This window comes from Physcomitrium patens, chromosome 24 (assembly GCF_059467195.1).
Source record: "Physcomitrium patens ecotype Gransden chromosome 24, ASM5946719v1, whole genome shotgun sequence".
Lineage (NCBI taxonomy): Eukaryota > Viridiplantae > Streptophyta > Bryopsida > Funariales > Funariaceae > Physcomitrium > Physcomitrium patens.
Genome location: NC_143433.1, coordinates 10,682,042 through 10,708,121, shown reverse-complemented (window position 1 = coordinate 10,708,121; position 26,080 = coordinate 10,682,042). Strand labels below are relative to the sequence as shown.

Below are 26,080 nucleotides of genomic sequence, written 5' to 3'. Positions count from 1 at the left end.
CACCAATTTTTTTTTATTTCTTGTATTTTTTATGTTGCATAAAAAAAAATCTTGTTGAAAACTGCACCCACAAGTGTATATGTGTTACTTTGGTTGTGATTGAATGTTTGGTGGTACCTACTCCTCTGTCAACATCTTATTATATACTTGTTTCATGTTAATTTTAGCTGAGGTGGTTGTGGATGAAATAATTAAGTAAAATAAATCCACCCATAAAATTATTCAATACTGACCTTTTTTTATGATGTAAAACAATGCTTTCTTTGCAACATTACAAATTCTAATTTTAAAAGAACATTAATTTCAACTATTTCAAAAACCAGTAACCATCAAACCTCAATAAAATTTATTACAAAATATATTAAGTTTTGCAAGAATACATGTTTTCATCATGTAATACTATGTAGTAAACATTACTTTCCATAGATTTGTAGAGCTTATATTTGACAGGGGACAAAAACCAGTTACTATGTTACAAACATTTGGAAACCATTCAACATGACTCATTTAATTTACATGGTTTTTTGGGTTTTGTGAGAAAGCATTGAAACCTCCCATAGAAACTGGATTTCACCATCCTTTTCAAAATATATATTGGCATGTGGTTGTTGCATATTTTGAATGGCATTGTCAACATTTGATTTTCCACTTGAACAGGTTCATGATAAAAGCCACATGACAGACTTTACAGTGGATCCTCTTTTTTGTCTTGCTGACATGTCATTTCAATGCAACTGACACAGAAGGAGAGAGTTAAAAAAAAATAGCAATCAATCAATCAAGCAATTCTTCATTTGTTACATTTAAAGTTGTGCAATGGTAACTTCATTCTTGTACTTCCAAGTAATACATTAAATAATACAAGTAAGTTATTCTAACATGAACACAATACAGGTGTTGAAATGGAATATACTATCTACACAACAGAAAATGCAGTTACTATACACATGGTAATCTAGAAGGTACATTGTGATGCAGCAATGTAGAACGGACATAGTAACCACCAGCTACTCTAAAACCCCAACTGACTATATTATGAATTATATTCATATTTGTACAGATAACAAATGTCATTGTATAATTCCACTTCACTAATAATTGTATCAATTAGAAGATGTCAAAGATATAGTGGTGAGGTTGAATAGCTGTGGTAATTGAAATTAGACGATACCGTACACAACACACACACAAACTTCTATAAATAAATAAATAAATAAATAAATACATAATATCCTTTATTGATGGAAATAGATTTCTCAGTGAAGTAAAGAGTAAGAAGCATTTTGGACAACATTTACATAAATTTTCGTCAACCGTGGGTGCGAGCGAGCCGGACCCGGTACCGAAACAGATGGCCTGTGGCCTCGGCGAGTAAATGTCGCCCCGAATTCAGTCGCAGTCGGAGCCAACGAGACCCGAGCTGTTGCGATTGCGAGGCATCTGTTTTGTAGCCGTTGGAACGATCCCTCGATTCTGTTTTCACTGCCAATTTAAGTCACCGATCGCGTAGTTTGTTGCTGATTAGAGCATGCAAGATGGTCGAGGAATCTCGGAGCTCTTACTGGATTGTTGTCAGTGTCTGATTGAGAGGAGGTTGATCAGATTCTGGGTTGGAGGCTTCACATTTCGATGTGATCATTAGACGAAGGTAATTGCTCAGTAGATTATGCCCTTGAATAGATTCCCGTCTGGGTCAATTTTAGAATAACTTCACACTTGAGGGTCAAGGGTGAAGTGGGTGTCGACCGTTTGGGCATAACGAAGCGTCCTCTCGTTAAAGACCACCAAAGTCTCGTGAATATGATTTCAACGGTGCACGTGGGTGAAGTTTGTTGGAATTTATCTGTTCGTTTGCTTTTCCCGGAAATGTTCAACGTTCACCGTGAAATTGTAGCGCTGAAAATCCCTGACGTAGTAATGCATTCCATTTCCGTCCCTCCTGATGGATTAATGATAGTGGATAGTTCGATGTCTGCGAGACCAGGTGTGACAATACAGACGTGACAGTCTTGCGTCGAACTGTAATTATCAGCAAACAAACTGTAGTCCAAATAGGTAGAGAAGGAACAGTGCCGCTTGTAGGTTTCAACAGTGGGTTTTGCTAACTCGATTGTGGAGCTCTTCTACATCGCTACATGTCACCACTAATACTCAAAAACATAATTTCAATCTGTTTTTTTGTCCTCATGTTCAAGGATTTAACAATGATTAAGTTTACTTGTTAAGTACATAAGATAATTAAGCCTATGTTTGAGATCACTCAATGTCGAGTTAACTATTATTCAAGTGTAAATATTGAATAAGTCCTCGAAAATGAAAAAATCACTGCAAATACAGATTCAAATTTTAATCTTCAACATTTTGTGATCTAAATTACAAAATACCTATATCTCTCTATATGCAAAGCTCTTTTCTAATAAAATAAAATGAGTAACAGGATCATTTGATGTGGAATAAACTGTAACCATAATTAATGTAAAAGACCAAGAACTTTAACAAACACTTTTTAAAATTTCTATAAAACGAAATGTAGGTATTGAAGCTGTGAAATACACATTTTCTGGCAGTTGTAAAGTGAATATATTTAGTGCTTTAAAGCAATATTGCAAATGTTCAACTGCATGCAACTACAGCATGATACACAACTCACAATTTATAAAATTTTGAACTGAGTTAACCATCATTTTGGCTTAGTCCTACACTTTGTAAGTTAGGAATTCAATATTTTGTTACAAAAATAAATAGTTCCACTAGACATGTTGACAAGCAATAAAAACTTAATATTTTACTATTTGTACATTATTCCTCCTAACACCATGTAAATCTACATGACCAAATAATAAGAAAGTAAAAAACTGATGCACAAAAAACCCCATTTGCATAAGTTGAAACCTACAAAAACAAGCATATGTAGATATTTAAATATTACTTTTAGATTCTCTTGTCATAGCTCAAACATAATTGCAATCATAAAACTTATATAGTTATTGCAACAATTATCAACATTCAACTCCAAACTTAATCATACAATAAATAAAGCCAATAAATATAATTCAAAGTACCATAGTCACAATGGAATCCAACACTATCATTGTGTGCATGAGCTCTATTGACATTATGTTGTGTTCTATTGTATATAAGATTGATTGATTGATTGATTGATTGATTTGGTTGAAATACATACATGGTTAAATATATATATATATATATATTTGCTATGATGCAATGAAACATGAAGATAGATATAAAATTAGAACGTTGAGTATAAATAAAAGATGTTTGGCATAGCAATAGGTTGGAAATAGTAATGAATTGAATCAATTAGGTGTATATTTATATGGATGCAAAAATGCATATGAAGTTGCATGACAAGGAAAATTATGGAAGTGGAGAATAGAAGAAGAATGAATAAGAAATTTGGATGAGATGTTGAGGCCTTGGATGTAGTGAAGGATGAGAGATTGGTGGATATTGTGGTAGAAGAGATGTAAGTAGAAGTACTAATGTAGAATGGAAGATGAAAAAATTGTTAGAATTAAGAAAGCATTGGAAAGAGGTGGTGGATTAAGGATGAAGAGGAGTATGAAAGGACTAGAAAGAAGGTGAAAGAGAGATGGGGATTTTTAAATGCAGTTGAAATGGAGATGTATGAGATATATGGATGTAAGTAGATCATTTAATGAAGAATGGCAGCCGCATAGATGTAGCTTAAATGATAGAGTGTTGTTGTATTACATGAAGTCTTACTTGAAAATACATTAGACATCTAAATATGGAAGATAAGTAGGAAATTGCAACAGCAAGGTCAAAAAAAATATAATAAAATCCTAAATAAACTCCAATTAATACTAATAGGATTTGAGATTTTTTGCAATGTTAAAAAAATTGCTTCATATACTATAAGATATTGTTGAAGGAATCCATGTTCATATTGCTATAACAATATTATTAATTTGATGTAATTGAACAATATTTTAGAACATATATTTATAACATCTATAAAAAATTTTAGTATGATATAGGAACATTGGAGATAAAGGTTTTTATTGTGATTTGGTGGAACATCACAATAGAAACCTTACAATTGTGAAAATATAAACAAAGTCAAATTTTGGTTAAGAAAATTGAAATTAGCTACAAAAATCAAATCTAGATACTTGGTGTTGTGATGTAGATTGTCTAATGGTTAAGCAATAGAAATTCATTTGCATTATGCTTATCTTAAGTATATAATTTTATTGAAATTAGTATGATATTATTTTAACTAATGTATTTGAAGAATCAATTAAAAAAAATATAATATTAAATTAAAATGGCTATTGCCAAAGATAAGAAGATTAAAAAGTTTTGAAATAAGACCAAGAATTAGAAATATATTAATAGATATAAAAAAGGCTTCAATCTTGCCTCCATTTATACTATCTAACTAGGAGATATGTAATAATATTCTATAAAATCTCTGACACATGTTCAAATTGCAAGATATATGTTTTAACTTATAAAACAAGTTTTTTATATGTGCACCACATAGTTAGCTTGTTCCACAAGCTACTAACACTTGCAACACGTGGCTAACTCATCAAAAAATTACAAATACATTTCTAACCTATCAATTAATTATAAATACATGTAAAGTCAAAGCTACATACATGCAGCTTCAAAGAAGCTTCTCTAGAAGATATTATCTAAATAATATATTTTTATCTACTTCTAGCTAATCATATATATATATAATTAATAGAATAAATATATATGTCTATGATATTACTCTTTCTTTCTAAGGACAAGTTCTATGAAGAGCAATGATTATATGTTGATGAAGTCCAAGATGCAACAAATTATATTTACCTCATACTTTGATCTTTATTCTCTTTGAAGGCAATTGATAGGTTTTTTTAGTAATTTATAATATTTTATTCTAAGGCAAGAAGACTACCTTGTTATTTGATTGTTATTGAGGCCTTTGAAGCTTCATTCAAAAAATATATTTATAAGACTATTAAGAGTTGTTCCTACCTCTAATAAGATCACCAAATATTCTTGAAGAACTTCATCTTGATTACATTGACTTGAAGGCTATGACAATTGCAATATCTTGTCTAATAAGTCAGCGAACAATTTTTCTTGTATTGAACTAGCTAATTGTTGGTTTTTTTTATTTCTTTACTACCACAAATATATAGAAACTACAAATTAGAATAGAAGGTAGAATGCTATCTTTTATGGACCTTATTTTTTTTTAATAGCAAAGATTTTCTATTCTTCATCTGATTTTGATAGATGTTATCAACAAAAATTATTAATCTTCTTTCTTGCATTTGCAAGATTCTTTAATGGCTCATATGTGCATTCACTAATATCATATTTATTCCAATAAATAAGATATTTCGACCTATTTTGGCACCATATTGAGTCTAAGATTTCTTTGACTTTGAAGCTTCATTATTATCTACTTCTATAAAAGAAAGTAGCATTTTTCTTCTTCTTGAAATATTCACTATCTTATATGGTTCAAAAAAATAAACATGAAATATAAGATAGATCTTCATAGACTGCAGTAGATGTAATTGATAGGCAACATGATTGATTTGTTTACAAATAGGAAATTATCTAAGTCTATAATAATCCAACTTATCACAAAAGATAGATAGTCTTAATATTGTGACAAAGTAATCATATCTTGTCACCAACATGGAATTGAGTTGTTTCTTGAGATAGGCATCCCTATTAATCTTTTGTCATTCTAGAGCTTCTTTTAATTATGCCTTTATTTTTATATAGAACTTAGATAAATGATTTGTTAAATCTTTTGCCATAGGATTATTAACTTTTAAAAATTCAAAAGAATTAGCTCATGGATGATAACTATAATCAACAAAAAAAATACTTATTGAGTAGAAAAATGTATTGTGTTATTATAAACAAACTCAGTTAATGGCAAAATAGTTGTCTAATCATCTTGATAATAGTTAATGATACACCTCAAATACTACTTCAAAACTTGATTTATTTATTCCATTTATCTATCAATTTGAAGATGAAAAGTTAAAGAAAGCTTTATATTATTTTTTAAAATCTTAATACAAATTGAGTTCCCTTATCCAATATAATATTCTTATGCAATCCATGATAGGAATAGATGTTGTTAAAAAAAACTTAGCCGTTTCTTCATTTTTGATAATTTTTTTACCTAGTATAAAATATGCTATCTTTGTAAAATAATTTACTATCACAAATATAGAGTCATATAAACTTAAGATTAGAAGATCTATAATAAAATCTATAAAAACAAAGACCATAATTTTTCCAAAATAGATAATGGCTAAAGAAGTCCCGAAGGTCAATGACAAGGATTTTTTTTTATTATTTTGAATAAATATTACATGACTATACAAAGTTTTTGACTGCCTTCATTTGATGCTACCAAAAATTTCTAAATATTTGTTCCAAAGTCTTATTGTATCTAAAACATTCAATTGTTGAAAAGTTATCACAAGCTTAAAAAGTTTGTAATTGTATTTTGCATGCTAGAATGTATAATTGTTCTTTGAAATAGTATAGAACTCAAACTTAAAAATATCATGACACTTAGAAGAATTATTTTTAATATCATAAATAAGAAGATTAAAAGTAATACTTAATTAAAATTATTTGAAAAAGCTTAAAACAATAGTCAATCTTGATTTCATTGCTTGAAGATGAAAATACTTTAGTTTTAAGAGAATCTTGCTTTGTTGATAAAAAATACATCTCTTTCTATAAGTATAAGATAAAAATATCTAGAAAAGAATTATGACAAATCTTATTATTTTGAGGGATGCTTATATATTCTTGAAGCTGAAGCATGATTACATGTTCATTAAGTTTGTTATGACTTCCTAATTGTAAGCTATTATAGATACAATAAGACTTTAGAATAAAGATCTAAAGATTTTTACTTTCCTTAAATGTGATAGGAAATTAAAAACTTTGTACAATCATGTGATATTTATTAAAGATCAAAAATTCTTTATCATTGATCATATGAACTTCTTCAACCATTATTTATATTTAAACAACTATGGTCTTTTGTTTCTATAGATTTTATAATAGATCTTTTAGTTTTAAGATCTTATGACTCTATATTTGTGATAGTAGATTGTTTTTCCAACATGGTATATTTTATATCATATACAATAACTATCACATGTGAAGAAATGACTAAACTTTTCTTTCACAATATTCATTACTATGATGAATTGTTAAAGAATATTATATCTAATAGAAGGATTAAATTTGTATTAAGATTTTAAAGAATCATTTTGAAGATTTTGAAGATAGATATTAAACTATCTTTGACTTTCTATCTTCAAATTGATAGACAAATGAAACAAGTAAATTAAGTTTTATAGTTGTATTTGAGGTATAACATCAATTGCCATTAAAATGATTGGATAATATTATGATACATTTTTTTTATTCAAAAAACATCTTTCTAGAAAATTATGATTATAACTTGATATTTTTGACTTTACAAAAGTTGATAATCTTACAATGGAAGTTTAGGGAATTTTTTTTATTAAAGCTATATACAAGAATAAATGCATAATTAAAAGAAGCTCAAGAACAACAAAAAATAAACATAATTTCCTATTGCAAGGAAAAACTTAAATTTTATGTATACAATAAAGTATAGTTATTTAATTATAACATCAAGACTAGTCATTCTTATGATAAGTTGGCTTATCATAGACTTAGAACATTTCTTATTTTTGAATAAATCAATCTAATTGCTTATTGATTATATCCATCTAAAAATAAATCTTATTCTATTAAACTTCTTTGTATACTTATCCTTGCCTTATTCATACTTGGAGTGGCAAGAATTTTTGAATTTAATTATGAGAGAGATCTACTTGTTTCTTTCAATTGCATAACTTCTTGGCATAGACTTTGAACTTAATTATTAATTTCTTTTATAATTTTAGGAATAATATCTCCATAGTTGATATTGATAATATATGAGATTTATACTTCAAAATTATTGACAAACTTATTAAGATCTATAATAGCTATAAATCTATTATTATTCCTATCAAGTATAGCATCAATAATTTTATCTTCTATATCTATATTAAAAAATTATAACAAATTTATAAGTTAAATTAAAAGATGGTAATTTGCAACCTCTAATATCAAATGATAATTTTCACAAAGAAGAATAATCCACTCTCTTTAAGAAAAGAATCAATGTTAAAAGAAAAAGTGTTAGTTTTAAAAGTAAGTGATTTGAAACCTTTAAAACACAACAAAGAAGTAAGGTAATTCATTCACTCCTAAAACAAAACAAGAACAATGAATTAACACTCTTGTCAAATTGTTAAGGAAATAAATCTCAAATTATAAAAAACTCAATACATCCTTGTGGTACTCAAAAAGATTAGATATTGATTCAAAGATAGTAATATATTATAATTACTGTATGTATTATTTTCATCTTCAAAGGCCATTTACTTGGTTTGGTTACATTTTGAAGTCCAAAACAAATGTTCATGGGAGTCATTTGAGCATGGAACAGGTACCACCTGTCCGGTCCACTTGTTGGTGTGTCAAGCAGTTTGAAAAAATCATGCCTGTAGCATGAGTTTCATTCCCTCCTTACAAAGGATTGGGAAAGGACCATTCTGGACTGAGTACAAGGGATTTTATCCTCCAAAACTGGGACTCAGACTTGTGCTTCATTGACAATTTTAATTTACTTTGTTTTGACTTGTTCATTCTAAGTATAGAACCATCTTTTTATATGTATTTCTTTTTTTAAAAACTTCTAAGTTCAACCTTGTGTTTTAATTCTTGTTTGGCATGAAATTCCATCTCAGGCACTTGTTGATGGGTACTGATGGAACATGTGACCAGCACTGTAAATGTGAATCTGTATCTCCAAAATCAGGTGTCTTGTTTACAAAAGTTTGAAAATTTGAAGTACCCCACTAAGTCTCGGGTGTATCAGATGTGTATCAGATGTGCAGTGTTGTCTCCTTGCCTATCTTTACTTTTGTTCCTTTAGTATCCACAATAAAATCCAAAATTCTATCACTATTAAAATCTGGTGGTTGCACAGTAATACTCTTTGAGAGCGTGAGAGCATCATTTTCATGCACAACTTTTGGTAGCAAACAGCCTCCTAATTGGACATGATTCAAGTTAATTTGATGGGAATGCAAAATTTTACACATGATTTGCTCTGCAAGCCTTATGATTTGCAAGAAATATGTTCATTCAAGTCCTTTCACAAACGATCCACAGGCATGCTTTGTTATAAAAGTGTCTTCAAAATCCACAAGGATGCATGTGAACCAGGTTCCATGAGGCTTTCTACCTTTTGAACGAACCCAGTTAGATTTCATTTTACTTTACAATCGTTATTTTATTCTAGCTCAGTTTAATTTTTGCAGTTAAATTTTTTTTCTCAATCTTTGTAGTTCAAGTTACATATGAGATATTTTACTGTATAAATACATATTGAGAGAAAGAAAAGATAACATCAACAAAGTCAATTACATAAACTTTCATGATATACAGTAACAAGACTGAATGATTTTATTCCAACATGATATCAAAACTAAAGATTTCTGGAACTTATACAAATTCAACCATCTATCAAAAGCTTAAAAATGGAATACACTCAAAATATTTATTGAATACATAGTGGAGGATCCATTTGAGTTATAAGGTGGAGGACTCCACAGAAATTCCATGCAATAAAATTCCAACAATAAAACCATCATGTAATCAACTCAACATTTACAGAAATAAATATGAAGACTACAAAAAAAATCTAAAAAAACAACTAATCTAAGAATGTAATTTTAGAACGAGGATATAAAAAGTTTGTTTTCTTGCTTTTTTTAACTTGATCCTATATATAAATATAGGCATGTTTCAAAATAACTAGCTTAAATAACTTTGGTAATGTGTGTTTGAAATCCACAAATATTTGAATGTAGATCTTTCATAATTTATTTATTTATAGATATTCAGTATGATTGCAATCTGTCTTCCACCAAAATGTTGCTAAAACAAATCAATAAGCAAAGAAACGAAAGGATGACTTTTATTTTGAAAAAACTGATATGCAATTGAATGAAAAAGAAGTAAAAAAACAAATTCAAAAAATACAAACAGAATTAATATGCTTAAGAATCCGAAATATAATTGACTACTGACATAAAGTATCATTTATCTACAATATAATATTGTGATCTCAACACACACATCCACCAAATTTTGGGATGCTCACTTACACTCTTTCCTATCAATGAAAAGAACAAAATAAGGTAGATATAAAATATACACACAAATTTTTAAAAAAAAAGAAAGAAAAAGGAAGCACACAACAAGAATGTTAAGGAAGTAATATTTATTAAGGCCTCTACAAGGTATCCTAAAATACAATCTGCCTCAGAAAACAAGGGTGGTTGACACACACAAAGCAAGACTTTGACCAAGTACTGAAAAATCACCAAAAAATGCTTAAAAATTGCAAAATATACAATAAACATACCATATGCAATCAGCATATCCTTTTGTTTGATATTCACAACAACAACCCTTAATTGAAAAAAAAAAAAAAAAAAAAAAACAAAAACAAAAACAAAAACAAAGAAATGAAAAGAGAAAAACAATCATCCTTGAAACTACATCACTCTACTAACAATAGCTTTGTGTAGTAGATGCAAACATAATGCATAAATAGCTACCTCCATTCTACAGCAAGACATTGAAACTGTACAAGACAAATACCATCAATCAATGAAATTGAGGGATACACAATGGTTCATTTAACTTTCATAGAAGGTATTTGTACTGCAATTGCAGTGAAGATTCATTTATCAAAGCCATTGCAAAGTCAGACATCCAATCTCAAATTTTGACATTTACAAAAATGAATACGTGGAGGAATAATAAACATTAACAATCTTGTGTGAAACTCTACTCAAATAATATGAAAATTAACACAAAAATATCATATTCCAAACACTTAATTTTGCATAAGTTGAAACCTATAAAAAAAAAGATATATATATATATATATATATATATACACACTTAAATATTAGTTTTAGATTTTCTTGTCATGACTCAAACATAATTGCAAACATAAGAACAACCAAACTACTACAAAACTTATATGGCTATTGCAACAATCACCAATATTCAACTCCAAACTTAATCATACAACAAATAAAGCCAATCCACATAACTCAAAGTAGCAAGGTTACAATGGAACCTAACACCGTCCTTGTGTGTATGAGCTTCAATGACATTATGTTGCATTTGTTGTATACAATGATTGATTGATTCGGTTGGAATACATTTAGTTGTAGATGGTGTGAGAAAATACAACAAATAAAAAAGAAAAGAAAAGAAAAGAAAAATATTCTTATGTTTGCTACAAGGTAATCAAACGTGAAGATGGATATAAGATTGAAATGTTAAGTATGAATAAAGGATGTTTGGTATGGCAATGAGTTGGAAATAGTAATGAATTGAGCAAATGGAGTTTGTAATTTTAAAAATTATTTAAAATTATATTTTATTTTTATATGATCTTATTTTTATCACTTTTTAAATTTTTAATAAAAAAACATAATTACAATTAGACATATGCTTATTGCTTGATAAAATAAAAAGATATTCTATTCTATATAAATTATTATATAGAAATGTTCTATTCTAAAAATTAATTGAAGAATTAAACTTTAATAAGATAAATAAAAGTTCTTTAAGTATTTAAAAAAATTAAAAATTAAAAAATTTACTGTTATTTTTTAAATAAGTAGATATTATAAATTTTTGTATCTAAATAAAAAAATTGACACAAAATTATAGATTTTCTATCAACTTATGACAAAATAATTAATTAAAAATTAGTTACAGTTAATATTGGAGCACTTCATTACATATAAAATTATCTATCAATATATCAATTCTTATTGTATAAATTTCAAAATATTAATTAATAATTGAAAAAATAATGTTAAAATATAAAATAGAATTATCCATTTTAAAACATATTTTTCGAAAAAAAGTGAGCTAAAATATTTAATAAATATTTTTTTATCTGATCGATAGTCATTAGATATATAATAAAAATTTGATCTTTTATCTATTAATACAAAATAGATTTTAATTTTCTAAAATGATATAGTTTATGATATAAAGTAATTTTATTTATTTATTATTATTATTTTAATCATGGTTTTTACTTTGAATACTAATATAATAAATTCTTCAAAAACCAATAAAGTTTTATTATAATGTATGGTTGCAAAATTTAGTAAATATTATAAAAATCTTAGAAATTTTGAAGTAAACTACTAACTACTTTTTTAAAATTAAATCTCCAATAAAATATTTTATTTTTTATTAATTATTTATAAATTTTTATCTTTAAAGATGCATTGTAGAGACATTATATTATGATTTTTTTTAATTCCTTAAAATTTTAGTTATAATAAACATATGTACATGATAGTGTAGTCTATCATAAAATAGATTGGATTTTCTATTAGACTTGTTTCTAAAATCTAAGCAAAAGAATTTTTTTGTAATTTTTCGAATTTTTAGAATTGAAATTTGACCATAAATATAATTTTTAATTAAAATAAGAAAAAATAAAATCTTTATTTTTTTACTTAGAATATTCATCCATTATGGCTACATGGATGTCTTAGAACAAGAAGTGGGCAATCAAAGTAGTTTTGGATTTTCCATCAAAAAAGTAGATAATTGAGACCAAGTTGTTATACCATTATTATTCAGAATGAAGTGATTATTAATGTATATGTTTTTGTATAAATTCTAATCATTTATTAAAAAAAATATTAATACCTCCAAAGACTTAAAAAATAACTTTCTCCTCACTTGTAAGCATTTGAATCTTTACACACAATAGATGAAAATATACTAAAAGTATACCTATTTAACTAAAACTTGCAACACATATATAATATGATTAAAAAGAAAAAAATAATAGACTTATATTTGTGTAGTCACATTACTATATTTCTATTATTTGGTTATCCTATTACTCGTATAATTTCTTAAACTTATGATAATGTATTTTTATAAAGAATTGTGACAATACTGGAGATTAATTTTTCTAATAGTTGCATAAACTTCAAAATTTGATATGAACAACAAATGAAGCTTTTAACAATTTTGTGAGAATTTTTTTAAACCTAGATATATATATATATATATATATAGATATAGACATACTTCCTTATTTTTATTTTTAAAGCATTCTTTTTATTGTTATTTACTTTGATTTATGAATTCTATTCTTTGATAATAAAATTACACACACACATATATATATATATATATATATATGGTATCAAATCCAAGATAGTAGACTGTTTTTTTAGCACCAATAATAGGCTTTAGTATTGCTTATTATTTAAAATTTTAGTTTATTGTTTTCTTTTTTTAGCTTTCTTCTTTGAAATCTTTCAAAACGAATATTTTTAGCATGGATCACACCATGCTCACACGACTTATGGATGATCTAATGTCAAAAATAAATCTATTCTTCAATTAGGGAAAAAGAAGAAGAAGAATTGAAGGTACCAATCCGTTTGTAAAATGAAAAGGAAACGTTTGAAAAGTTTATGACATTGTCAGAGATCAATGCAGCAGATAGTCACACAAACTTCAAATCTAGGCATGGAAAATGAATTGAACTGTCAACAATAATCTACGCCAAAAAATGTATATAATGCTACAAAGATTCAATGAGTTTGCATTTGGTTCAAAAATCCAGTCCATGATCTCATCCAAGACATATTAGAGGCAACTATTGTAATTACAAAAATATAATAATATCTATGCTTCAAAGTTTTTCTAGGATCCTAAAGGTTCTAACCACCGACCCACATTGCCCCAAATTTTAAAAAAGATAAAAATATAAATATAAATATTAAAGGATGACCGCATTACACACCATATTCTACTACATAATAGATTGCCTATCAGAACCCCTAGAATGGACGAATTCCGACACAGTGTTCTGTTCCCGCTGGTTCTCATGCTCTCCCGTGCACGTTCCCCATGGGATTTATACCCGTAAGCATACCCGTATTCCTCGACCATCGATTCCGGGTATTATAGCCGGGCGCCTGGCCAGGTACCGGGCATTTCGAGAAAGCTAGTTTCAAGTTCGAAGGTGGACGTTGTTTTGAATGGCCAGGAAGGCCGATGGTTCTATTCGGGAATGGCCTGCGCCAATTGTTGCAATTCCTCGTGACTCAATTGGCTTTGTCTGTTGCAGACGAGTGTGGGCCCCTTCGATAGTTTTTAGTCGGAGGACGGTTGTTGTGGACTGTGCGAAGTTTTTCAGAGACCAATTTGACGGGTTAAATTGGAAGGCATGAGTGTCTACCAGGTTTTAGGGCTAGGGTTTAGGGTGTTACAAGGCTCCTTTCGGGTGCTACTTTTTGATGTTTCAGTTACGTGTTTCTTAGAAGCGGAACGCACTCAGCAGTGATGGTCTACACAAATCCATCTGCGCCTCGGATTCCGCTCCGATTTGAGGAGACAAGAGTGCCGGTATGGAAGATGTACTACCAGTATCTGCCTTTGATACTGCCATGGCTGCTGCTTTCGGCGATGTTCTCCGTTGTGGTGACAGCAATTCATGCTTGGAAGACGGATTCCCTGCAATTTTCTTTACTCTTTGTCGGTAAAATACCTACGCCAGTTTTGGTTTTGGTGTTTATTTTTTAGGGCTTTTTAGAAGAATGCAGGAGATGTATGGCTCGTTTCCAAATATTCCAGTAACCTAAAGCTGTTTTTTGTTTGTTTGTTTGTTTGTTCTGTGTGTGTTCTCTTTCCCTGTTATAGTGGTGTTTGAGCTATGTCCAATTCAAGTTGAATATTATCCGTAGCTAACAGCTATTGTGGCATGGAGGGTGAAGGGATTGGTGGAATTAAGAAGGCGTTTGGAGGAGGTGGTGAGTTAGGTTGAGACGAGAGGGGGGGAGGGAGGATTGAGGGGGGTGAGTGGCGGAGGTGTCGTGGGGGGGTGTTAGGTGCGCTGTGAACAGCGATATGGGGGGCATTCGTGTACCGCTGAGCATCCGATGAGGGTGTATGGGGATGTAGCTCAGATGGTAGAGCGCTCGCTTAGCATGCGAGAGGTATGGGGATCGATACCCCACTTCTCCATAGCTTCTATAGCTCAGTTGGCTAGAGCACCCGTTTAGTAAGCGGGAGGTCCTGAGTTCAACTCTCAGTGGAAGCAATGGCACATTTTATTTACTCAGTAATGTGGTAACTTTACCTTTCCCTCTTTCTCTTCTGTTTTTGCCGCTGCCTTTCTCCCCCTCTTTCTCTTTCCCGCTCTCACCCACACTCCATCACCTTCATGCCCACAGCTTCCGTTGGGCGCTTATCAACTTCTTTGACTGTTGTATGGGAGACCATCGATGGAATCGAGTTGGGGATCTTTGATGCCTCCATGGAACCGCCTACACAAGTTCTCCCAACGGAGAGGAAATCTTTAAAACTCAACTCTTCAATACTTACAAAGTTATATACTCTGGTCTCACTATATCAATATGAAGGCAAATGCGACACAGACTAACGAGGTCGATATATCTCTTAAATTTACCTATAAATGTTGACGGACAATTAGGAATGATAGATTTGATAGTTGGTTTCAAATTTCTCTTCCAAATTGTGGACCATTCATAGGCAATGAGGTTGAAATTCCCTTGAAAGTAAAAAAAGGAAAAAAACTAGACACAGATAGAAACGAAGAATGTCTGGCTAAGTAGTCAATGAAGTAAATGATCCGAGTAAATGATGCAGCCGATATACGGTCACTAAAGCCCAATTTACAGGATTGAAACATTCACCGAAATTTCAACCTTCTCGATGATCAATTCTTCCTGATAAAGGTCCCACATCTAACAGCACATACCTAGTGAGAGCCTAAAGTGAGTAATTTATCTTTGTCAACTTACTGTTTGAAGCTTATCACAAGCGAAGAGGTGCCATTTTCATGCTCACCTCAGGTGCCCGAGACGAGGGTGTTGTGAACTTTCTAATGCAATCTTCTTCAATGCCCATTTCTTCAGGTGAGTTGAAGTGCTTCCAAAGTCAGACAGCTTCCACACTCCCTCTGATCCCATTAGTACGTTCACCACTTCTAAACCCCTTCAAAAAAGGCTCATCATAATTGCTAACACCTTCCTTCGTGGAAAGAGAGTAAATCGTGGGGTTGTGGAACCATGTTAAAAATTCAGATTCTTATGCCAACTGCCACTTCGAGCAGTTTGATGTAGGGTCCAAATGTGGCTTGGGCCTCTGCCTTCGCAAGTAATGTATTCGCTGATGCTCGACTTGCTCGCTGTCACCAGGATCTTCTCTTGCTGCGTGTGAGATTCCGTGGCTTGTCACCAGCATGTGCAAAGCAAGTCATCTGTGATATTGGAGGATTGTGTCTCACGAGAACAGTGTTGACCTCGCTGCTTCTCTTGAGCAGGCGACGATTGATTGCTGCTGAATAATGCATGGCAAGGTGTTTTTGAGGATATAGCGATGAGGTAGTTTCCAAATGTTCTTGTGTAATGTTCAGGGTCCTCAGCATTGAAGGGATTTGAAGCCCCTGCAATCTCTACGCTAACTGCCTGCTCATGCCGCTCTTGGAGTTCATCATCAGGGTAGCTCATGATGTGTTGCACGCAGTAAAATGCATCACTTCTTGCATGTCCGAGGCTCCTTTTCTGAGTCTGAGGTTCCTTCAAAATCATCTTGACAATGTTGCTTGGAAACGTGACTCCAAAAACATTGACTACCATGCCTTGGTGGCCAGCTCAAGTTAAACTCTCTCTTTCATGCATTAGGAGTATCCTTGCGGCCCAGGTTTCAACTAAAGAGGAACTACCACTTGCCACCATGATGGAAGAATATCACGAATTCCATGCCGATGTAATCCATTCGTGAACCACTCTTTCCCATCACACACTTTTGAATGTCGCCACTTCCCACCTTTTTGCACTTTGTGGAACTACAATTGCGGCTGGGGTGTCGCACTTTGCGCAGGTACGTGATTCTGAGTTGGTTGTGGGACTCCGGAACGCCACAACGGTCATCCTCTGGACATTCTTTACGTCACGACTGTCATAGGAGGCACCCAAGTTCGATTGTTCTGAATTTTACGTTGAATTCTCATGACCCAATTGTAACTTAGATAGTCAGTATCAGTCAAGCATGAACGGCTGAGGCTCATCACCGAATCAAACCCTTTTCTTCCCCCGCCCTGCTGAGATGTCTGCTTCTCAACTTCACAGGTGCGGTTTCAGGTGGGTGTCTCAAGTTAGCCTTCTCAAAAGTTGAAGGAGTCAGCTACTTTTGTGAAGAGCAAGGATGATGGGCAAGTAAGTGGATCTCTCTCCCGAGAGTCAATTAGCCGAAGCGACCATTAAGGATTGCAGGACAACAGAGCTCGTCGAAACTGTGCAGCCTCGGAGAAGTAGAAGCGCGATGGCAAACGGAGAGCGATGACCTCTCACCCAGCATGACCCACGGGCAGACAAAGCTGTCCGTCTAAAATTAAAACACAAAAACGAATGAACACGTCAGCTAAGCTCAGAGGTCGACCTGGCGTCCACGTGGAATTGAAAACGTCATCCTTTTCCTTATCAGATATATATCTGATAAAAAGTTTCCAGATAAATAGTAAGAACAAATATCTCTCAACCTTGTCACCATTTAGGCCGCCTTGTGGATGAACCTTTGTGTAATTCAAGGATTTGGGTGTGTCTAAATTTGTTTTGGTTTGTCCACTCGTCTTGTAAGTTGATAATAGTAAGATTTGGTGAAGGCATTTTGTCACATAATAATAATGAAATATCTTAAGTTTACATCAGCAAAACAAACGAAAGGCAAATAATTAGACCTTATTTCACATGTCTTAACATAATCATGTATCATATGCACCATAATCTCTAACATGCTTTCTTTTCTAAAAAATTAAATTATGTACATCAAGGATTTTGTTTGTGCCTACATGTGACTCTCTAACTGATTGTTTGGGGGTCATATTTTATGTGTACGTCCAACCTTGCATATTGTTTTGTTGCAAAATACTTATTTTGATATTGTTTATAATTTTTATAATGGACACAAGTATTCGATATAAGTTTCGTTCAAACTAAATAGATTCTATGAAGTTAAAATGTTATGAAATAAATTTTAAATGTAACCAAGAATTAGTTATTATTCTTAAATAAGCTTCAAAATTATTATTAGAATAAGTTTCATGATATGATGTCATAGCTTGTAAACTTATCATATATGCTAAACACAAAATTGGGAGACATGCATGACGTTGTAATAGCTATAGATTTTAACATTATTAATAAGAATTATAAGAAACTTTATTTTCATCAAAAGAAGGTTCATATTTGAAATTAATATTGAAGAAATAAATAGATAAATAACATGAACATTAAAATGCATTGAAAAACAATTAGTAATGAATAATAAAAAGCACCAAAGAGAATCAATTCTCTATCACTAATTAAATACCTAAACAGCGTGATTTGCCAAGAAAAGCCTCAGGAGTCCTAAGAAATAAAACAGAAAAACATTCCAATTTTAAAGATATCATAAATTTTTGTGATTTTACTAAACAATATACTAAAAGTTGAGGGTAAATTGTGGCTTTTTATGAACATTTGTAGGCTTTTTATATCCGCTTCTCATTTCTATTGCAACCACCCTCAACGTGGTTGTTGTGGGCCACCTTCACTTCACTAAGAGTTAGTATCAAACTGCAAGACGCCAGCAATAGTTAAGTACAACCACTACCATTGACATAGTCCAATTCAATCAATTGTAAGCAAACACTATACAAATCCATTCAAATATTTTGGTCAAGAGGAGGAAACTTCGGTGGATCCGTAGTATGACCAGCTTCAAGAAATAGCGCAAATAAAGCTGCAGATCTTCAATAATCTACCAACAGCTCTAATAAACACATCCAATTCTCAGGTACAATACATATAGTGATGTAAAACTCTTGGACCGTTGTCTCCATGAGGAAACAATTGGCCAGCTCATTTCTTTACCACAATGACGATGCAAACAGATGCAAGACGATACGTGTCCGTCTTTGCATATATCGTATACAGCAGGAAGGGATTTGGCACATTGTGCACCGCTAAGACACAGGCCTAGACATTAGCAACACCCTTCCCTATCACCTTGTTGGCTAAATGTATTATATAACAAAAAATCCGAGCAGTAGACTCCGGTGTTCGACACACTCAGAAGTCTAATGCAGGGATTAAACTAGCTGCACCAATATCCCTATTGATCAAATTATATGACTAGCCACAAGGTCCGACTGTCCGGCTGTGCACTCCAATTACAGCAAAGTGGAATCACCCCAGAAGATGATAAAAGGTGACAGAGCTCAAAAGGCGAGTCAAGATGGAAATCAAATGAAGAGATGTTGAAGCTCTAAGGAGGTTCATCATATTAAGAACGAGGATAGCCGCAAATGATGCACACATTGGACGAAGTGGCTGTGGTATTAACATATGTGCAATGCTCACAAGACCAGTGAGCCATCTCCTCTCCACTTCGACTGGATCCCCCGCTTCTAGTACTTCCAGATTTGGGTCTTCCACCTCTCGCTTTGGAGCTGCCGGAAGCCTTTGAGCTGTTGCTGGACTTGACGGCTCCTTTCGAAATGTCAACATCCGAAAGATTACTCTCCAGCGCACGAACCAGGTTCTCGAAGTAAGTCCTCGTTACACTGAACCAAGATAAACAAAAACCAATGATAAGCCAGCAATGAATACGTCTTCCATAAACAAGAGCAATATACAATAGCGTAAGTACACTATTCTTCTTGTCGTTGAAGAAGACTAATCAATATTAGTAATAAGCACCTGGTCAAGCCGGCAAGTTTGGTGCGGAAATCATTGAATGAGCTATTGGGACTGTCTCCCTCAAGGAAGGTCTGCAACTCCTTCTCTGCACATTGATGGAGGCGCTCCAAGCCAGCTTCTGCCTCACCTTGTGAATACTCAAAGAATTGCCTTTTTGTTTGCTCGTTCTCGGGCAAGTAATACCCATAAGCATATGTCCATTTCAATACACGTCGGCACTCAACAATCTGCACAAGAAAGCATGAACATTTAGATTGACTACTTATATGAAGCAGTGACACAATTCGATAGTTCCCAAAAGCTTTGTCAATCACGTCAAAACAAGACAAACTATCATACCTGCAGCCATGCATCTGTCACAAATTTCAGTTGCGAGACAGGTTGACATTGTATGTCACTCAACTTGTCAACCTTCACAGACTGCATTAGTTGAAGATCTGCAAGAGCCTTTGACCTAGACTGCACAACACCACCAAACTCTCGATAGTCAAGAATAAACAAATGCAGACCACATCTCCTCAAGTTAGGATGATGTCAAAATCCTAAACAGTTCATGCAGATTCATTACCGAATGACAAAAGAAAAAATGCACAAACGCAATCCAGCACTTACAGACTCATTTGTAGCCCAACGTTCATAGTAATGTGTGTAGCGTTCAAGAGAGTTCTTAGCCATTTCCCTCCTCCGCTCTGCTTCATCGTACTGCAGAAACAAACTAAAACTATCAACTTATTTATATAAGCGTCAACCTCTGATATATAACGGGGACGATAGAGCCAAAAGCAACAATCTCTTTGCTTGAACTTGAAGTGTTAATTCCTGATAAGTTCGCTCCAATTTAAGTTGCAATTGCCCTATGTGTCTTAATGTAACGAGAAAATCTAAATTGTTGTCACTCTCAGGTTAATAAATAATTCTGCGATTTATCGCCTAGCTTACGTGACTATTAATATCTCTATACTCCAGTATTACATAAAACCAACTCATCGAAGCTCTACAACAAAAGCCCATATGAACCTGAAGAGATGAAGTTCAGGTATATTATAAGGAAGTGTCCACTTACCACGCCTTCTTGCTTGGCAGTTTCATAACGGTTACATGCATAGAAACCTCCAGTTCGTTCACCGTGATCAGTCCATGCTCCAAGACACAGCCTGCCAAAGAAGTCAAGGTTCAAAAGCTACACTTGAGAATGAGGCAACATGAATTGCAGCAGCTGAGTTGATGACCTTATAAGCATGGTGACTTTCACATATTAATAGTACTAAATCCAATTAAGTAACTTTAATTTAACTAAAGTAAGAATAATATTTACAACTTACCAGCAAAACTCAAATTTGCAAGGTGGTGTGCAAGTAATATGCATGCAGCCTTGGTTTTTTTCAATCGGTCTCTTACATTTAGGGCAGGGTTTGCTGTTTGCCAGAATCCTGCACAATGAAAATGAAAATGACTTCAGATGATTGAAACAAATGATAAAATGAGAACTTCATCGGACTGCCTTCCTTAGTCAACTACTGAAAAGTTGTTCCATCCGAACAGCTCAGAAATTCCTCGACGACCTCAAAACTGAAGTTTCCATGTTCATTATCACTAGTTGTCAATTTCTATGCAGTTTAACTTGTTTCGGAAAACATTACAAAGAACAAAGTGCATAAAGCTGGATATTTCCAATACGTACCAATTCATATTCTCCGACTCGGCGCAATTCTTCAGTATCCACTTGTTGACTGTCTCACAATCCACAGGCCGATGTGCCTCTTCCCGACACTGAAAAAAAAAAAACGAGGATGAGTCACGTATTTTCCTGTAAAATGTAGGTTATATTTCGACGGTTCAAAGAAGACTTTAAAAAGAACAAAAGAAATTGTCAAAAATACGTACGTTCCAGCAGAAACTAAACCCACACTTGCAGACGAGGTCGTAAGAACCAACGCCAGCTTGGTATTCCACTGCATATTCACAGCCAGGTGCAGGGCACCACTTCACCTGCTAATTCACACACCTCGATGTCAGATCTCTAATCAGAAATCAATTTAATAAGAGATGAACAAAAATATACAGCACAATATATAGTGAAGATAAAAATGCCCTTCATGCAAGACGCAAGATTAAAATGACGCAGCGCAAAAGCGATGATGTCATTAAATCAAGGAATAGTTCATGTGTCAAAAGCTTGTCCCAGGTAAATGTAATCTGTGTATCAACTACTTCGCAAAAATCACAACCGTATAACCTCTATGCCATAATACATATACTACCACTGAATCGTATCACAGACCTGCACGCAGCAAACGAGACAAAAGATGGACTAAAATATTAACCTTTCGATTGTCCTCAACATAAGATCTCAAAAGATATCGCATGTACTTTTGTTGATCCTCTTTAGAAACTAAGCCCAACACCATGTCTTCACCAATGGCTGCCCCACACGATGGATCCGCACATCGCAAAGTTAAACACCCGGGACCGTCATTAATGGCAGTGTGAATGTAACCTGAACCCAATCCAGATGAGAAGAACACTATCCTATGTCAGATAAAAGTGCTTAAAGCAGCCGAAACCATCAAGCTCCTAGGATTCTATCCATTAACAGTTCGATATTACTTAGCATTTAACACTGCAAGTTGTTTAAGCCATTACTAGATATAAAGCTCTCCAACTAAAGAAAAAATACGATGACACTAATATGAGTTATTAAACTGTATGCCGCTATTTCTCGCTACAAAATTCAAGGTAATTAAAGCTAGAGACACAAACAATACAAACGAAAAACAATCATGCAAAAATTTACGAAACCCTCCAGCATTTGGCACAAATATTCTAAGAGTGCATACTATTACATAATGGTGCACCAATACCTGACCTGTCCAACAGATCTCACAAAAATAATGACCACATCTAGGCTCCTTCATCTTCTCAAAGGGATGAACTTCAAAACATATCTGGCACGTCATCTGCCAAAAACATCACATTAAAACCAAACCTTTCGAAAACATTAAGCAATAACTGGGAGATAGGAAAATAATACAAAGGAATAATACAGCCAATAATACAGCCAAACGCCGCAAAGGAATAATACAGCCAGTATCCAGCAATACCTCCTTTACATTCTTCCTTTTGCTAGTCGCCGGCTTCTCCAGCAAACCAACGTTAGCACGAACTCGCTCCTCATCGGCGAACCACTCATCGTTAACTTTGCTCACACTCCTATTCATTAACAAGTATAATATAGCAACAAGACTTGTTACTCTCTGACAATTACGAAGCAAAGAGAGGTACCGTTTTACTACAACTACAATGCAAACATACATTATGTTCGAACTTTCATCTGACATGCATGTGCTCATTGCCGATGCTGCACAAGAGCAGATCACGGAGGAGTAACCCAAGGTGAGTGCTGATTATGAAGACAGTAAAATTAGGTCGCTCACATATCCATGTCATGGTTGTTCCAACCAGCCACACAACAAAAACAAGAAAAGAGAGAGTGTTACCACTTAAAATGCCGAAGCAGCACCCCGGCATCCGCAGGTGATATAGACAAGAAGTTAGTGATAGTTGCTACAGCTTCATCTTGTCGCTGTCGTATATCTTGTTCACTAAGAACGGTGAAAATAGTCTGCAACACGACGTCAGAACCGACAACTTTAGGTCCATTTCAACGTGTCGGGATTTATACTGGCATGCATTAGATAAGACCTGACTACTTTCAAAGAAGCTTAGAACAAGAAAGAACCCCAATTAAGCGCCTATAAGAAATCGACTCCAGAACACAATTAACACAAGCATCCGCCAATGTTCAGGAAGACCGCAAAAGCAGAAAGAATCACTCCAACTTTTCATCTTCCATTTTTTTACAACCAGAAACAACGCTATCAGCACTGCAAAGCCTTCATTACAAGATCTGCCATTGGAATTTGAAGAATACCTGGGGTCGCCGGGTACTAAGCTGGAAATCATTAAAGCCAAAGCCGTAATCTGATTCGTCATCTTCATCGTCACTAGCTAAAGCGTCTGAATCCTCGTCTTCTTCTTCTTCATTTTGAAATTCGTCATCGGATGTTCCAGCCCAGGCATCTTGCATTTCGTCCTCAGACTCCATGTTTCTCCACTCAATGACTCGACAGATAAAGTATCTCCCACAGTACGAGAATGGAAGAGAGACAGATCAAGATTGTTGCCTGGAGCACCTAAGTGAGTACAGCACAAGAACTAAACTCAAATTTGGACCCTATGAAAAAAAGTTTAATCCAACTACCCAGGGGCACAAGAGGAGATAAAACGAAAATTTAAAAAACGACAGCCTTCGTCTAAGACCAATACGGGAGAGAGAGAGAGAGAGAGAGAGAGAGGGAGGGAAAAAAAAAAATAACAGCAGCAACAACAACAATAATTAAGAGATTTAGATGATTAGCCTGTTTATACTCCAGCCGGCAGATAAATGCTACAGCAAGGAGCAGAACATCCAAAACATAGTGGATTGGAGAACTACGCCTTCAGACCCTCAATTGCCACTTCAAAACTGGCTCCATACTGAAAAATTGACATACCACCGACAATAATCCTAACGGATTTCTCATGCACAACTGAGCAGAAAGCTACCAATTGATCAAAAGATTCGCTAGAACTATGCCACTCTCCGATTTTTACAAAAACCCTAAGGACCGAAACATGCTTCGATTAGCATGCCCTAAGCTGCAATACAAGATTGCACAAAGAAAGCACTGCCCTTCGCTCATCGATGTTGAATTCCCCACAAGCTCACATGTGAATTAACCCAATCTCTGAACTCAACATATCTCACGAACCTCACGAACCTCAACCCCACTAATTACACCACTGACAAGGCAGCAAGCAAGAACATCTACATCTACGAATTTTGTTTCTAACTAATCGGAATCACACAAAACAATTTGTCTTTAGAGTTAGACTAATTCTCTTAATTTTTGAAAAATAACCACTAAATCTCCACCATGTGCCAAACCTTGGTAACGAAGCCAACACAATCATCAGAATCCCATCATCATCCCGTACCTCCTCCTCCTACTCTTCCACCTTCACGCAACCATCACCAGATTGCATCACAGACCTCCTCCTCCTCCACGACACGCCCAACTCTACCCTCAAACCGAACCCACAAACCGAACCCACAATCTCCGCTTCTCCTGACTGTCTCGCGAACCCTTCAGAGACTGATCAGCACATCATACCCAGCCAAACCCCACACGAGAAACCCATCCATCAATCTTCTTCTCTCTACCTGTCTAAGTCAGCAGCAGTACTGCCTGCACAAGCTTTGTGAAAATAGCCCCGAGGAAGAGTGAGTAATTGGGGTGTTGACCAAGCCCTGCTGCGTGTGGCCAGCCAGGGGCGGTGATGAAGAATGAAGAATGAAGGAAGGAAGCTTGTGCTTAACACAACTCAGGAGCAGCAGCAGCATATGAAGAAGGGGAAAAGAGAGAGAGCGCGAGAGAGGAAAAGCATGAGAGAATGGAGCGTGTTGCAAGTGGGGCAGCGATGGAAGGAAAGGAAGGATGGAAGGAAAGGAAGGAAGGAAGGAAAGGAAGGATGGAAGGAAAGGAAGGGAAGGAAGGAAGGAAAGGAAGAAAGGAAAGGAAGGAAGGGAAGGAAGGAAGGGAAGGAAAGGAAGGAAGGAAAGGAAGGAAGGAAAGGAAGGAAGGGAAGGAAGGAAGGGAAGGAAGGAAGGAAGGAAAGGAAGGAAGGAAAGGAAGGAAGGAAGGAAGGGAAGGAAGGAAAGGAAGGAAGGAAAGGAAGGAAGGGAAGGAAGGAAGGAAGGGAAGGAAGGAAGGAAAGGAAGGAAGGAAAGGAGGGAAGGCAGGAAGGAAGGAAAGGAAGGAAGGGAAGGAAGGAAGGGAAGGAAAGGAAGGAAGGAAAGGAAGGAAGGAAAGGAAGGAAGGAAAGGAAGGAAGGGAAGGAAGGAAGGGAAGGAAAGGAAGGAAGGGAAGGAAGGAAGGAAGGGAAGGAAGGAAAGGAAGGAAGGAAAGGAAGGAAGGGAAGGAAGGAAGGAAGGGAAGGAAGGAAGGAAAGGAAGGAAGGAAAGGAAGGAAGGGAAGGAAGGAAGGAAGGGAAGGAAGGAAGGAAAGGAAGGAAGGAAAGGAAGGAAGGGA

General features: G+C 34.1%; 1 protein-coding gene, 1 long non-coding RNA gene and 2 other non-coding genes across 16 annotated transcripts; 3 read left to right on the top strand and 1 right to left on the bottom strand.

Moving 5' to 3' along the window:
* The first annotated feature begins 14,210 nt into the window (after positions 1–14,210).
* LOC149986431 (uncharacterized) lies at positions 14,211–15,067 on the top strand. The gene is made up of 2 exons (XR_016500710.1): positions 14,211–14,725; positions 14,961–15,067. It is a non-coding gene; the product is annotated as an uncharacterized LOC149986431 (long non-coding RNA).
* Positions 15,068–15,137: 70 nt separating this feature from the next.
* TRNAA-AGC (transfer RNA alanine (anticodon AGC)) lies at positions 15,138–15,210 on the top strand. Its single transcript has one exon. It is a non-coding gene; the product is annotated as a tRNA-Ala (tRNA).
* A 2-nt stretch (positions 15,211–15,212) lies between these two features.
* Positions 15,213–15,286, top strand: TRNAT-AGU (transfer RNA threonine (anticodon AGU)). The gene has a single exon. It is a non-coding gene; the product is annotated as a tRNA-Thr (tRNA).
* A 3,770-nt stretch (positions 15,287–19,056) lies between these two features.
* On the bottom strand, positions 19,057–25,392 carry LOC112276674 (putative E3 ubiquitin-protein ligase ARI8). 13 transcript variants are annotated; one of them, XM_024508205.3, is made up of 14 exons: positions 24,987–25,392; positions 23,881–24,142; positions 23,447–23,571; positions 23,051–23,159; positions 22,816–22,906; positions 22,274–22,446; positions 21,834–21,941; positions 21,631–21,719; positions 21,272–21,379; positions 21,013–21,103; positions 20,562–20,651; positions 20,289–20,408; positions 19,950–20,176; positions 19,057–19,813 (listed from the first exon to the last, which is right to left on the bottom strand). In XM_024508205.3, exons 2-14 carry the CDS (start codon positions 24,052–24,054, stop codon positions 19,534–19,536), a joined length of 1,785 nt encoding a protein of 594 aa, XP_024363973.1. In that variant the 5' UTR covers positions 24,055–24,142; positions 24,987–25,392; the 3' UTR covers positions 19,057–19,533. The 13 variants fall into 13 exon arrangements, with proteins under 13 accessions (XP_024363973.1, XP_073387152.1, XP_024363974.1 ...); XM_073531051.2 differs by having other exon boundaries at positions 21,834–21,938; XM_024508206.3 differs by having other exon boundaries at positions 23,881–24,133; positions 24,987–25,390.
* Between the last annotated feature and the right edge of the window lie 688 nt (positions 25,393–26,080).